The sequence below is a fragment of the Tursiops truncatus genome, chromosome 3, assembly GCF_011762595.2.
Source record: "Tursiops truncatus isolate mTurTru1 chromosome 3, mTurTru1.mat.Y, whole genome shotgun sequence".
NCBI classification, from domain to species: Eukaryota; Metazoa; Chordata; class Mammalia; order Artiodactyla; family Delphinidae; genus Tursiops; species Tursiops truncatus.
In genome coordinates, this window is record NC_047036.1 from 112,310,581 (window position 1) to 112,322,968 (window position 12,388).

The following is a 12,388-nucleotide window of genomic DNA, read 5'->3' on the forward strand; positions in this document are numbered from 1 at the left end:
ACTTCCAGCTGCTTTTCTGGGCAGGACTACAGGATGACCAGGTCATCCCATATACACAGCTCCTTCCACAGACTAAGCCCAGGGTGTCCCGACCCCCACAGGAGCTGCTGTCCCTCTTCTTTACCACCATCTCCTCTCCCCACCTGCCAGTCTCCCCTCAGCACCCTGTCCAGCCCTCCCTGAGTCCTCTCCTAAAGCCGCCCCAGGCCCCACTCTCTCCTCCAGCCCATGAGGCCAGGAGTGGTCCTCAGTCAGCCTTCCTGCTGGTGGAGGCACCCACCTGTCCCAGGGCCTGCGAGCAGACCGGGGCCCGCGTTTGCCTACCTTCTGGCCGAGGAAGAGGCTCTTGGTGGAGAGCACAGTGAAGCCATCGGCGGGTGTGCCCTCGGTCGTGCTGTCAGCGCTGGCTGCCTTGCTGACTTCTCCCTGCTTCTTCTTGCACAAACAGAAGAGTCAGTATGAGGCCTGCACAGATGGAGACCACGTGAATCTGGGCTTTTCTAACAGGCAGGTGAATGCCCATAATACTCAAGAGAAAACAGGAAACTAAACCACTACTAGTTCTCAGCATTTTTCAAAGTGGGGGCTGCAGGCTTATTTTGAAGTCCAAGAGTAAAGAGTGCTAACCTGTATTTTCATCACCTTTATAATCTTAAAAAAAGAGCTACCTAAAGGTAAAACTTCACAGTGATAATTTAGAACAGAACCACTTGCATAACTTTAGACCAAGTAAATGTCTCTTAATTCAGGGTCTTCACTTTCTAGATGCCTGTACAGTATTCACGTCTGCGGGGAAAAACCAAACTGCTCTGGATCCTTAGTGCTCAAAGAGCCAAAACTCAGACCAAGGATCATCACCCTCCAACCCTCCGAGCCCAGGAGGCAAGACTCTCCAACCCTCTTTCATTAAGACCTGCCCTGGAGAAGGATCCATATGGGGGCTGTTGGTAAGCCTATCTGCCCCCTTGAGATGCCCCACCCCCCTGCAGTGAGCATGGATCTTGGCAGGCTCTTGGGCCTCTTTCCAGCATCGTCCAGACTGAAGTATATGTCCTCTGGGGTTTCCAAGAGCCTTGCAAAGGTATGTTGTGTAGAGAGGTATGATTACTTTCCAGATCCTCTGCTGCCTAATGTACTTCTTCCTGAAGTGGATCTGCCCCAAGAGTGATCTATGCTTGCAATCAAGGTTTCATGCTGGGTCTCCCTTCACAACCATTTCTCCCAGTTCCCACGAGTGAATATGAGCACCACCCCTCAAGTAGGGATACATGTCTTTCTCAGTCTTTATTTCTGTCAAGGATGAGGCTTCTATTAGAAATGGATATTTTGGCTCATTTGGGGATTTCTTGCATTCAGATATATTGTTGAGTGAGAAAAGTGGGCACAATAGCAATTTTTGTTTAGGTACTTTTTCCTTCCCCCAATTATTATCAAAAAGGACAGTACTCCTGAGGATGGTCCAGTGGGAGCAAATCAACAAAGTACGGGGTGAGAAATATTATAAAATATATAAAATATGATAAGTGGCCATGGCTTCCTGAAGGAAGGATCTGGACAGAAAACTCAGGGCAAGGCCCGTGCCCTATCCATTTTCCCTTTTAATACTCAAATTCATTAACATATTAATATTTTTACTTACACTGAAAAATAAGGTCTAATTTTACTAGGTGCTTTAACAATAAGGACTGCTTTGGCATTTAGGTTATGTGGCTAACCTGGAACATTTTCCATTAATTAAATGAGCTAAATTTGATGCTCCAAGATTTTGATATAAATGCTAAGACAGAAGGCCTTTTAACAAGAAACACGGTATTAGCAAAGATATAGTAAAATTATCACTATTTTGGTTTTCCTAACACTTCAAGTGTATCAGATTTGACAGGTATAATCAACAATTACATGGTAAGTCTTAGTAAAGCCTTTTTGATATACTTTCCAGGAAATAAGAAAAGCAAAGACGGGATGACAAATCCTTTCACAAGTCAGATGTTTCTAATTCTGTGCTTTCAACAAAACTGAAGAAATACCAAATTGAGTTAACAGCTGATAGACCATTAAAGAACAGATTGATGGAGTTTGGTTAACAGTAACGTACCAATGGGGGTTTCTTAGTTGTGATGAATGTACCAGGGTTATGGAAGATGTTAACAACAGGGAAACTGGGTGAGGGATATTCAGGAACTCTCTATACGGGCTTTGTAACTTCTGTAAATCTAAAACCGTTCTAAAATAAAACATTTATTAAAACAAATTGATGACAGATTACTATGTGATTGTTGGCATGTAACTCAGAAAGAGTTCAGAGGATTGAGCGATGTTGCTATAACAAAATCCTTTCCAGTCCCATTTAATTACTTTTGTGAACAAGATTTCCCAGGCACTTATACCTATAAATAAAATATAGGATGATGACTCATTTTTACAATGAGCAACATTTATCTTAGGGTACTTGAGTTAACTGAAAAAACTATCTCCATGCATTCCACGACATGACACAGTTCCAAAAAAATTTTACTTCCTCCTTAATAGTTAAAATTAAAATGTGTCAAGTATTTCAGTTTGATCAACTGTGTATTATTAATAAATGTGATAACTATCCAATCCTGTGGAAACCATAATATTTAGTGCTTTTATGATCACAAGAAAATTTTTCAAAATGAATTTAAATTTATGTACATTATTTTTGTTGCGTAAATCACTAACATACTACAAGCAAAAAAAAAAAGTGTTACATTAGGATAAAAATTTGTGGGGCAAGTGAAAGGAAAATAAGGGCTCAAAGGAGTAAAATTATATAAATTTTCCAACTGTTAAAAAAGAGCTTGTTTGTGCATTTTGTGGTATATCAAATCATCACAGTAAGTAGATTTCTTTGGATACATTTAAATGATGAGAGTTTTTTTTTTAAATTTCAATATGTATTATATATCAAAATTATACCCTTTGTAGTAGATATTTAAATTTATTATGAGAAGTTTAGCTGTCAAATTTTAGATGTATGAGCTATGAAGATTTTCAAAACTGCTTTAGGAAGTATGCAAGCAAAAAAGTTTTAAAGCCACTACTCTACCCAGTGAACACCATTCATACACGAGGTGCTCAGTAAATGCTTGGGAATGAAATGCAGTTGCTAAGTAGATAAATATTTAGTGCTTCTGCCCAAGGATACTTGGATTTGAAGAGGTCAGAAAGCCCTAAATGATAGAATTTCAAGCATCTGGGAATTGGAGCTGGTTTTACTGGGAGGAGGGGACCTGAAAGGCTCCCTGGGCCCCTGATACAAGTCGGCAGCTGCCTATGCAGCCAGGTTATAAAGCTTAACCTGTGATAATTAATACTGATAATTTTCAGCAATGATTCATTTGCATATGGTTACCTGCATTAAAGCTGTTGCCCCACATTGTAAACTGGTTCAGCCACTATGGAAAACAGTATAGAGGTTCCTCAAAAAGTAAAAAATAGAACTACCATGTGCTCCAGCAATTCCACTTCCGGAAATATATCCAAAGGAAATGAAAACACTATATTGAAGAGATATCTGCATCCCCATGTTCATAGCAGCATTATTTACAATAGCCCAGACATGGAAACAACCTAAGTGCCCATCAACAAATGAATAAAGAAAATGTGACACACACACACACACACACACACACACACACACAGGAATATTATTTAGCCATAAAAAGGAAGATAACCCTGCCAGGAAGCTGAGAGTTCCAAAAAAGATGAACGCAAACAAAACCATGCCAAGACACATTATAATTAAAGTGGCAAAAGTTAAAGACAAGGAGAGAATCTTTAAAACAGCAAGAGAAAACCTGTGACACACACACACAAAACCCATAAGACTATCAGCAGATTTTTCAGCAAAAATTTTGCAGGCCAGAAGGGAGTGGCATGATTTTTCTAAATGCTAAGAGTAAAAAAAACTTCCCACCAAGAATACTCTACCGGGCAAAACTGTCCTTCAGAAGTGAAGAATACAGAAAGAGTTCTCCAGACAAGCAAAAGCTAAAGGAGTTCATCACCACTAAACTGGCCTTAAAAGAAATAATAAAGGGACTTCTTTTAAGCTCAAAAGAAAGGGCACTAATTAGTAACAGGAAAACATATGAAAAGTACAAGTACCTTTGTCACTGATAAAGGTAAATATAAAGGTGGTAGATTAATCACTTATAAAGCTAGTATAAAGGTTAAAAGACAAAAGTACTAAAAATAACTGTAACTACAATAATTAATTAAGGACTATACACAAGATAAAGAGGTGTAAAATGTGATGTCAAAAACATAAAACATGGAGAGAAGAGTGAAAATATAGAGCTTTCGAATGGGATCAAACGTGTTATCAATTTTAAATAGACTGTTATAAGTTGTTATATATAAGCCTCATGATAAACACAAAGCAAAAGCCTATAGTATATACACAAAAGAGAAAGGAATGTAAGTGTACCACTAAAGAAAATCATCAAATCACAAAGGAAGAGAGCAAGAAAAGAAGAAAAGAACAGAGGAACTATTGGATTGGCCAAAAAGTGCCTTCGGTTTTTAAGTAAAAATAAAAGACACACTTTTCATTTTCACCAAGAACTTTATTGAACAACGTATTCAACTTTTTGTTCCACTACCCTCTGCCATTGTTCAGGCAACTTCATAATTCCATCTTACCAAAACTTTTTATCTTTTTTGAGCAAAGAACTGCTCCAGGTGCCTTTTACAGTCTTCCAGGGAACTGAAATTTTTTCCATTAAGAGATTTTTGTAAAGACTGAAATAAATGGAAATCTGAAGGTGCAATGTCTGGTGAATATGGTGGATGAATCAGAACTTCCCAGCCAAGCTGTAACAGTTCTTGCCCAGTCATCAAAGAAACATGCGGTCTTGCGTTATCCTGATGGAAGATTATGAGTTTTCTGATGACTAATTCTGGATGCTTTTCATGGAGTGATACTTTCAGTTGGTCTAACTGGGAGCAGTACTTGCTGGAATTAATCGTCTGGTTTTCCAGAAGGAGCTCATAGTAGAGGACTCCCTTCCAATCCCACCATATACACAACACCATCTTCTCTGGATGAAGACTGACCTTTGGTGGGTTGGTGGTGGTTCATTTCGCTTGCCCCATGATCTCTTCTGTTCCACATTATTATACAGTATCCACTTTTCATCAACCATCACAATTTATTTTCAAAACGGAACGTTTTCATTACGTTTAAGTAGAGAATCACATGGGGAAATATGGTCAAGAAGGTTTCTTTTTGCCTACCTTATGTGGAACCCAAACATCAAAGTGATTAACATAACCAAGCTAGTGCAAATGATTTTCAATGCTTGATTTGCATGTTTTGAGTATGTCCAGTATCTCCAGTGTGGTATAATGTTGATTTTTCTCAATTAATGTCTCGATTTGATTGCTATCAACTTCAACAGGTCTACCCGACCGTGGAGCCTCGTCCAGGGAGAAATCTCCAGCACGAAACTTCGCAAACCACTTTTGACACATTTGATTAGTCACAGCACCTTCTCCATACACTGCACAAATCTTTTTTTTGTGTTTCAGTTGCATTTTTACCTTTCTTGAAATAATAAAGCACAATATGCCTAAAATGTTGTTTTTTCTGCCATCTTCAGTATTAAAAAGGCTACACAAAAATTCACCAATTTTGAGGTCTTTTATAAAATGCATGCTGATATGACAGCTGTCACAATACAATCTAACAAAATTTTTTTCGAATGAAGTTAAAGACAACTAAGTGCTACTAGAGCCATCTTATGGAAAAAACCAAGTGAACCTTTTGGCCAACCCAATACAAAACAGCCAAAAAACAATTAACAAAATGGGAATAAGTGCATACCTATCAATAGTTACTTTAAATGTAAACACACTGAATTCTCCAATCAAAAGACACTGAGTGGGTAAGTACACAACACCCATCTATATGCTGCCTACATGAGACACGCTTCAGATGTAGGGATATACACAGACTGAAAGTAAAGGGATGGAAGAACATTTTCCATGCCAATAAAAACCAAAAGAAAGCTGAGGTAGCTATACTTATATCAGACAAAACAGACTTTAAAACAATGACTGCAGGGCTTCCCTGGTGGCGCAGCGGTTGAGAGTCCGCCTGCCAATGCAGGGGACACGAGTTCATGCCCCGGCCCGGGAAGATCCCACATGCCACGGAGCAGCTGGGCCCGTGAGCCATGGCCGCTGAGCCTGCACGTCCGGAGCCTGTGCTCCGCAACGGGAGAGGCCACAACAGCGAGAGGCCCGCGTACTGCTAAAAAAAAAACAAACAAAAAAAACAATGACTGCAATGACAATGAATGTCATTACATAATCATAAAGGAGTCAATCCAACAAGAGGATATAATATTTGTAAATATTTATGCACCCAACACAGGAGCAAATAAATATATAAAGCAAATATTAACAGACCTAAAAGAGAAAAAGACAGCAACACAATAATAACCGGGGACATTAATACCCCACTTTCATCCATGGACAGATCTTCCTTACAGAAAATCAGTAAGAAAACACTGGCCTTAAATGACATGTTAAACCAGATGGATTTTAAAAATATACACAGCATATTCCACCCAAATCAACAGGATACACATTCCTCTCAAGTACACATATAACATTTTCCAGGATAGACCACATGATAGGCCACAAAACAAGCGCTAATAAATGTAAGAAATCACGTCAAGTATCTTTTCTGACCACAGTGGTATGAAAATAGAAATCAATTACAAGAAGGAAACTGGAAAAATCACAAATATATGAAGACTAAACAACATGTTACTGAATAACCAATAGGAAAGATTACTTATCTTTAGTTTATCTGTTAGTTTCATTTACCTTTTCTGTTGTTCTTTTAATCTCTATTTCATTCATTTCTTCTCTGGCCTTTGTTATTTCCTTCCTTCTAACAACTTTGGGCTTCATTTGTTCTTTTTCTAGTTCCTTCAGGTTATGTTTTTTTATTTGAGATTTAAAAAAATTTTTGATGTAGGCATTTATTGTTATAAATTTGCCTCTTAGAACTGCTTTTGGTGCATGTCATAAGTTTTGGTAAGTTATATTTCCATTTTCACTTGTCTGAAGGTTTTTAAAATTTATTTTTCCTCTTTTCCTCTAGCCACAGCAATTAGGCAAGAAAAAGAAATGGCATCCAAATCAGAAAGAAAGAAGTAAAACTGTCACTATTTGAACATGACATATTATACACAGAAAACTCTAAAAACTCCACCAAAAAAATTGTTAGAATAAATGAATTCAGTAAAGTTGTAGGACACAAAATCATTACACAGATTTCTGTGGTGTTTCCATACACTAATAATGAGCTATCATAAAGAGAAATTAAGAAAACAATTTACAACCACATTAAAAGGAATAAAATACCAAGGATTATATTTAACCAAGGAGGAGGAAGTCCTGCATGGTGAAAACCGTAAGGCACTGATGAAAGAAATTAAACACACAAATAAATGGAAAGATATTCTATGCTCAAGGACTGGGAAAATTAATACTGCTAAAATGTCCATACTACCCAAAGCAATCTACAGATCCAATGCAATCCCTAATCAAGTTCCAATGGCGAGAGATCCCCAGCCAAGACAGCAGAAGAGAAGGACCTAAGCACACCTCCTCTCACGAAAACACCAAAATCGCAAGTAACTGCTGAACAACCATCGACAAAAAAACTAGAGCCTACCAAAAAAGATATTTTCAAAGACAAAGAAGAAGCCACCACGAGATGGTAGGAGGGGCGCTTTCATGACATCATCGAATCCCATACCCAGCGGGTGGCTTACCCACAAACTGGAAAATAATTATGTCACAGATGTTCTCCCACAGGAGTGAGAGTTCTGAGCCCCACGTCAGGCTCCCAAGTCTGGTGGTCTGGCATCAGGAGGAGGAACCATCAGAGCATTTGGCTTTGAAGGCCAATGGAGCTTAAGTGCAGGGGCTCTACATAACTGGGAGAAACAGAGACTCTGCTCTTAGAGGATGCACACAAGGTTTCACATACACTGGAACCCAACACAGCAGTAACTCCACATGAGCCTCAGCTGGACCTACCTACGAGTCTTGGAGAGTCTCCTAAGGAGGCGAGGGTCAGCTGTGACTCAGTGGAGGGGCAAGGATACTGGTGCCAGAGGTCCCAGAGAATACTGATTGGTGTGAGCTCTCCCAGATGTCACCATTTTGGCAGCAAGACCTGGCCCTACCCAACAGCCTACAGGCTCTAGTGCTAGTACACCTCAGGCCCAACAACCAGTAGGATAGGAACACAGCCCCACCATCAGCAGACAGGCTGCCTAAAGCTGTGCTGAGCTCACAGCCACCTCTAAACAGACCCATTGACACAGTCCTGCCCAGCAGAGAAACTCAACCCAGCTCCACCCACCAGAGGGCAGGCACCAGTCCCTCACACCAGGAAGCCTGCACAAGTCCAGGACCAACCTCACCCACCAGAGGGCAGACACCAGAAACAAGAGGAGCTACGGTCCTGCAGCCAGCAGAAAGAGAACACGAAAACAGAAAGTTAGACAAAATGAGATGGCAGAAAAATATGTTCCAGACAAAGGAACAAGATAAAAACCCACAAAAACTAAGTGAAGTGGAGATAGGCAACCTACCTGAGAAGAATTTAGAAGAATGATATTAAAGATAAGCCAAGATCTCATAAAAAGAACAGAGGCACAGATCGAGAAGATATGAGACATTTAACAAAGAGCTAGAAGATATGAAGAATAAAGAAAGATGAACAATTCAATAACTGGAATGAAAAATACACTAGTAAGGATCAGTTGCAGAGTAATTGAAGCAGAAGAAGAAATAAGGAGCTGGAAGACAGAATGGTGGAAAGCACTGCCGCAGAACAAAGAAAAAATAATGTAAAGAAATGAGAACAGTTTAAGAGACCTCTGGGACAACATTAAATGCACCAACATTTGCATTAGAGGGGTCCCAGAAGGAGAAGAGAGAAAAATGGCCTGAGAAAATATTTGAAGAGATTATAGCCAAAAACTTCCCTAACATGAGAAAGGAAACACTCACTCAAGTCCAGGAAGTGCAGAGACTCCCATACAGGATAAACCCAAGAAGGAACATGCTGAGACACATATTAGTCAAAGTGACAAAAATTAAAGACAAAGAAAAAATATTAAAAGCAACAAGGGAAAAGCAACAAATAACATACAAGGGAATCCCCATAAGGTTATCAGCTGATTTTTCAGCAGAAATTTTGCAGGTCAGAAGGAAGTGGCACAATATATTTAAAGTGATGAAAAGGGAAAGCATATAACCAAGAATACTGTACCCAGCAAGGCTCTTGTTCAGACTCGACGGAGAAATCAAAAGCTTTACAGATAAGCAAGACCTAACAGAATTCAGCAGCACCAAACCAGCTTTACAACGAATGCTAAAGGAACTTCTCTAGGCAGAAGATAAAAGCCCAAACTAGAATCAAGAAAAGTACGAATGGGAAAGCTCACCAGTAAAGGCAAACACACAGTAAAGGTAGGAAATCATCCACACACAAGAAGAAAGTACAAATGCAGGATACAGGAAATGCATTTGAAACTGAGAGGCCAGCAACTTAAAACAATCTTCTACATATACAGGCTGCTATATCAAAATCTCATGGGAACCACAAACCAAGAATCTACAGTAGACACATACACACACAAGGGAAAGCAATCCAAACACAACACTAACGATAGTCACCAAATTACACGAGAAGAGAACAAAAGAGGAAAGGAAGAAAAAAACCTACAAAAACAATCCCAAGACAATTAACAAAATGGCAATAAGAACATACATATCGATAATTGCCTTAAATGTAAATGGATTAAATACTCCAAACAAAAGACACAGACTGCCTTAATGGATACAAAAACAAGACCTGTATATATGCTGGCTACAACAGACCCACTTCAGATCTAGGGACACAGACTGAAAGTGAGGGGATGGAAAAAGGTATCCCATGCAAACGGAATCAAAAGAAAGCTGGAGTAGCAATACTCATATCAGACAAATTAGACTTTAATTTTTTTTTTTTGGCTACGCTGCATAGCATGTGGGATCTCAGTTTCCCGACCAGGGATCGAACCCTGTGCCACCCTGCATCAGAAGTGTGGAGTCTTAACCACTGGACAACTAGGGAAGTCCCCAAAATAGATTTTACAAGAATGTTACAAAGAGACAAAGAAGGATATTACATAATAATCAAGGGATCAATTCAAAAAGATATAACAATTGTAAATATATATGCACCAAATATAGGAGCACCTCAATATATAAGGCAAACACTAACAGCCATAAAAGGAGAAATCGACAGTAACACAATAATATGGGGGGATTTTAACACCTGACTTACATCTTTGAACAGATCATCCAGACAGAAAATCAATAAGGAAACACAGGCCTCAAATGACACATTAAATCAGATGGACTTAACTGATATATAGAGAGCATTCCATCCAAAAGCACCAGAATTCACTTTCTTCTCAGGTGCACATGGAACATTCTCCAGGACAGATCACATCTTGGGCCACAAATCAAGCCTTGGTAAATTTAAGAAAACTGAAATCATATCAAGCCTCTTTTCTGACCACAATGCTGTGAGATTAGAAATCAACTACAAGGGAAAAAAAACAAAAAACACAAACACGTGGAGGCTAAACAATATGCTACTAAACAACCAATGGATCACTGAAGATATCAAAGAGGAAACCAAAAAATAGCTAGAAACAAATGAAAATGAAAGCATGACAATCCAAAACCTATGGGATGCAGGAAAAGCAGTTCTAAGAGGTAAGTTCATAGCAATACAATCTTACCTCAGGAAATAAGAAAAATCTCAAACAAACTAACCTTATGCCTAAAGCAACTAGAAGGAGAACAAACAAAACCCAACATTAGTATAAGGAAAGAAATCACAAAGATCAGACCAGAAAAAAATTAAATAGAGACAACGACAACAATAGAAAAGATCAATGAAACTAAAAGCTGGTTCTTTGAAAAGATAAACAAAATTGATAAACCTTTAGCCAGACTCATCAAGAAAAAAAGGGAGAGGGCTCAAATCAATAAAATTAGAAATGAAAAAAGAGAAGTTACTATTAACATCACAGAAATACAAAGAATCATAAGTGACTACCTACAAGCAACTATATGCCAAAAAATGGACAACCTGGAAGAAATGGACAAATTCTTAGAAAGGTACAATCTTCCAAAACTGAACCAGGAAGAAATAGAAAATATGAACAGACCAATCAAAACCACTGAAATTGAAACTGTGATTTTAAAACTCCCAACAGGGAATTCCCTGGTGGTCCAGTGGTTAGGATCAGTGCTTTCACTGCGAGGGCCCAGGTTCAATCCCTGGTTGAGGACTAAGATCCCTCAAGCTGCAGTGCAGCCAAAAACAAAAATACAAAACAAAAAAACCCAAAAGAACTCCCAACAAAAAAAGTCCAGGACCAGATGGATTCACTGGCAAATTCTACCAAACATTCAGAGAGGAGCTAACACCTATCCTTCTCAAACTCTTCCAAAAAATTACAGAGGAAGGAACACTCCCAAACTCATTCTATGAGGCCACTGTCACCCTGATACTAAAAGCAGACAAAGATACCACAAAAAAAGAAAATTACAGGCCAGTATCACTGATGAATACAGACAAAAATCCTCAACAAATACCAGCAAACCAAATCCAACAGTACATTAAAAGGGCTTTACACCACGATCAAGTGGGATTTATCCCAGAGATGAAAGGATTTTTCAATATCTGTATATCAATCAGTGTGATACACCACATTAACAAATTTAAGAATAAAAACCATATGATCATCTCGATAGATGCAGAGAAAACTTTTCACAAAATTCAACACCTTTTATGATAAAAACTCTCCAGAAAGTGAGCACAGAGGGAACATACCTCAACATAATAAAGGCCATACATTGATATGTCAAACCCACAGCTAACATCAGAGTCAATGGTGAAAAGTTGAAAACATTTTTTCTAAATCAGAAACAAGACAAGGATGTCCACTCTCGCCACTTTTCTTCAACATAGTTTTGGAAGTCCTAGCCATGGCAATCAGAGAAGAAAAAGAAATAAAAGGAATCCAAATTGGAAAAGAAGAAGTAAAACTGTCACTGTTTACAGATGACATGATACTATACATAGAGAATCCTAAAGATGCTACCAGAAAACTACTAGAGTTCATCAATGAATTCCATCAAGTTGCAGGATACAAAATTAATACACAGAAATCTGTTGCATTCCTATACACTAACAAAAGATCATAAAGAGAAAAGAAAGAAACAATCCCACTTACCATCACATCAAAAAGAATAAAATACCTAGGAATAA

General features: G+C 38.6%; 1 protein-coding gene across 9 annotated transcripts in view; it reads right to left on the reverse strand.

The window, feature by feature from the left end:
* MACROH2A1 (macroH2A.1 histone) overlaps positions 1–12,388 on the reverse strand; it is an 80,312-nt gene that overhangs the window by 26,603 nt on the left and 41,321 nt on the right. For 5 of the 9 annotated variants that reach the window (XM_033853194.2, XM_033853192.2, XM_073802546.1 and 2 more), the window contains exon 5: positions 325–435. In XM_033853194.2, the coding sequence (XP_033709085.1) occupies positions 325–435 (111 nt within the window). The remainder of the gene's footprint in view (positions 1–324; positions 436–12,388) is intronic. The other 4 variants (XM_033853195.2, XM_033853193.2, XM_073802547.1 and 1 more) reach the window with 1 other exon arrangement.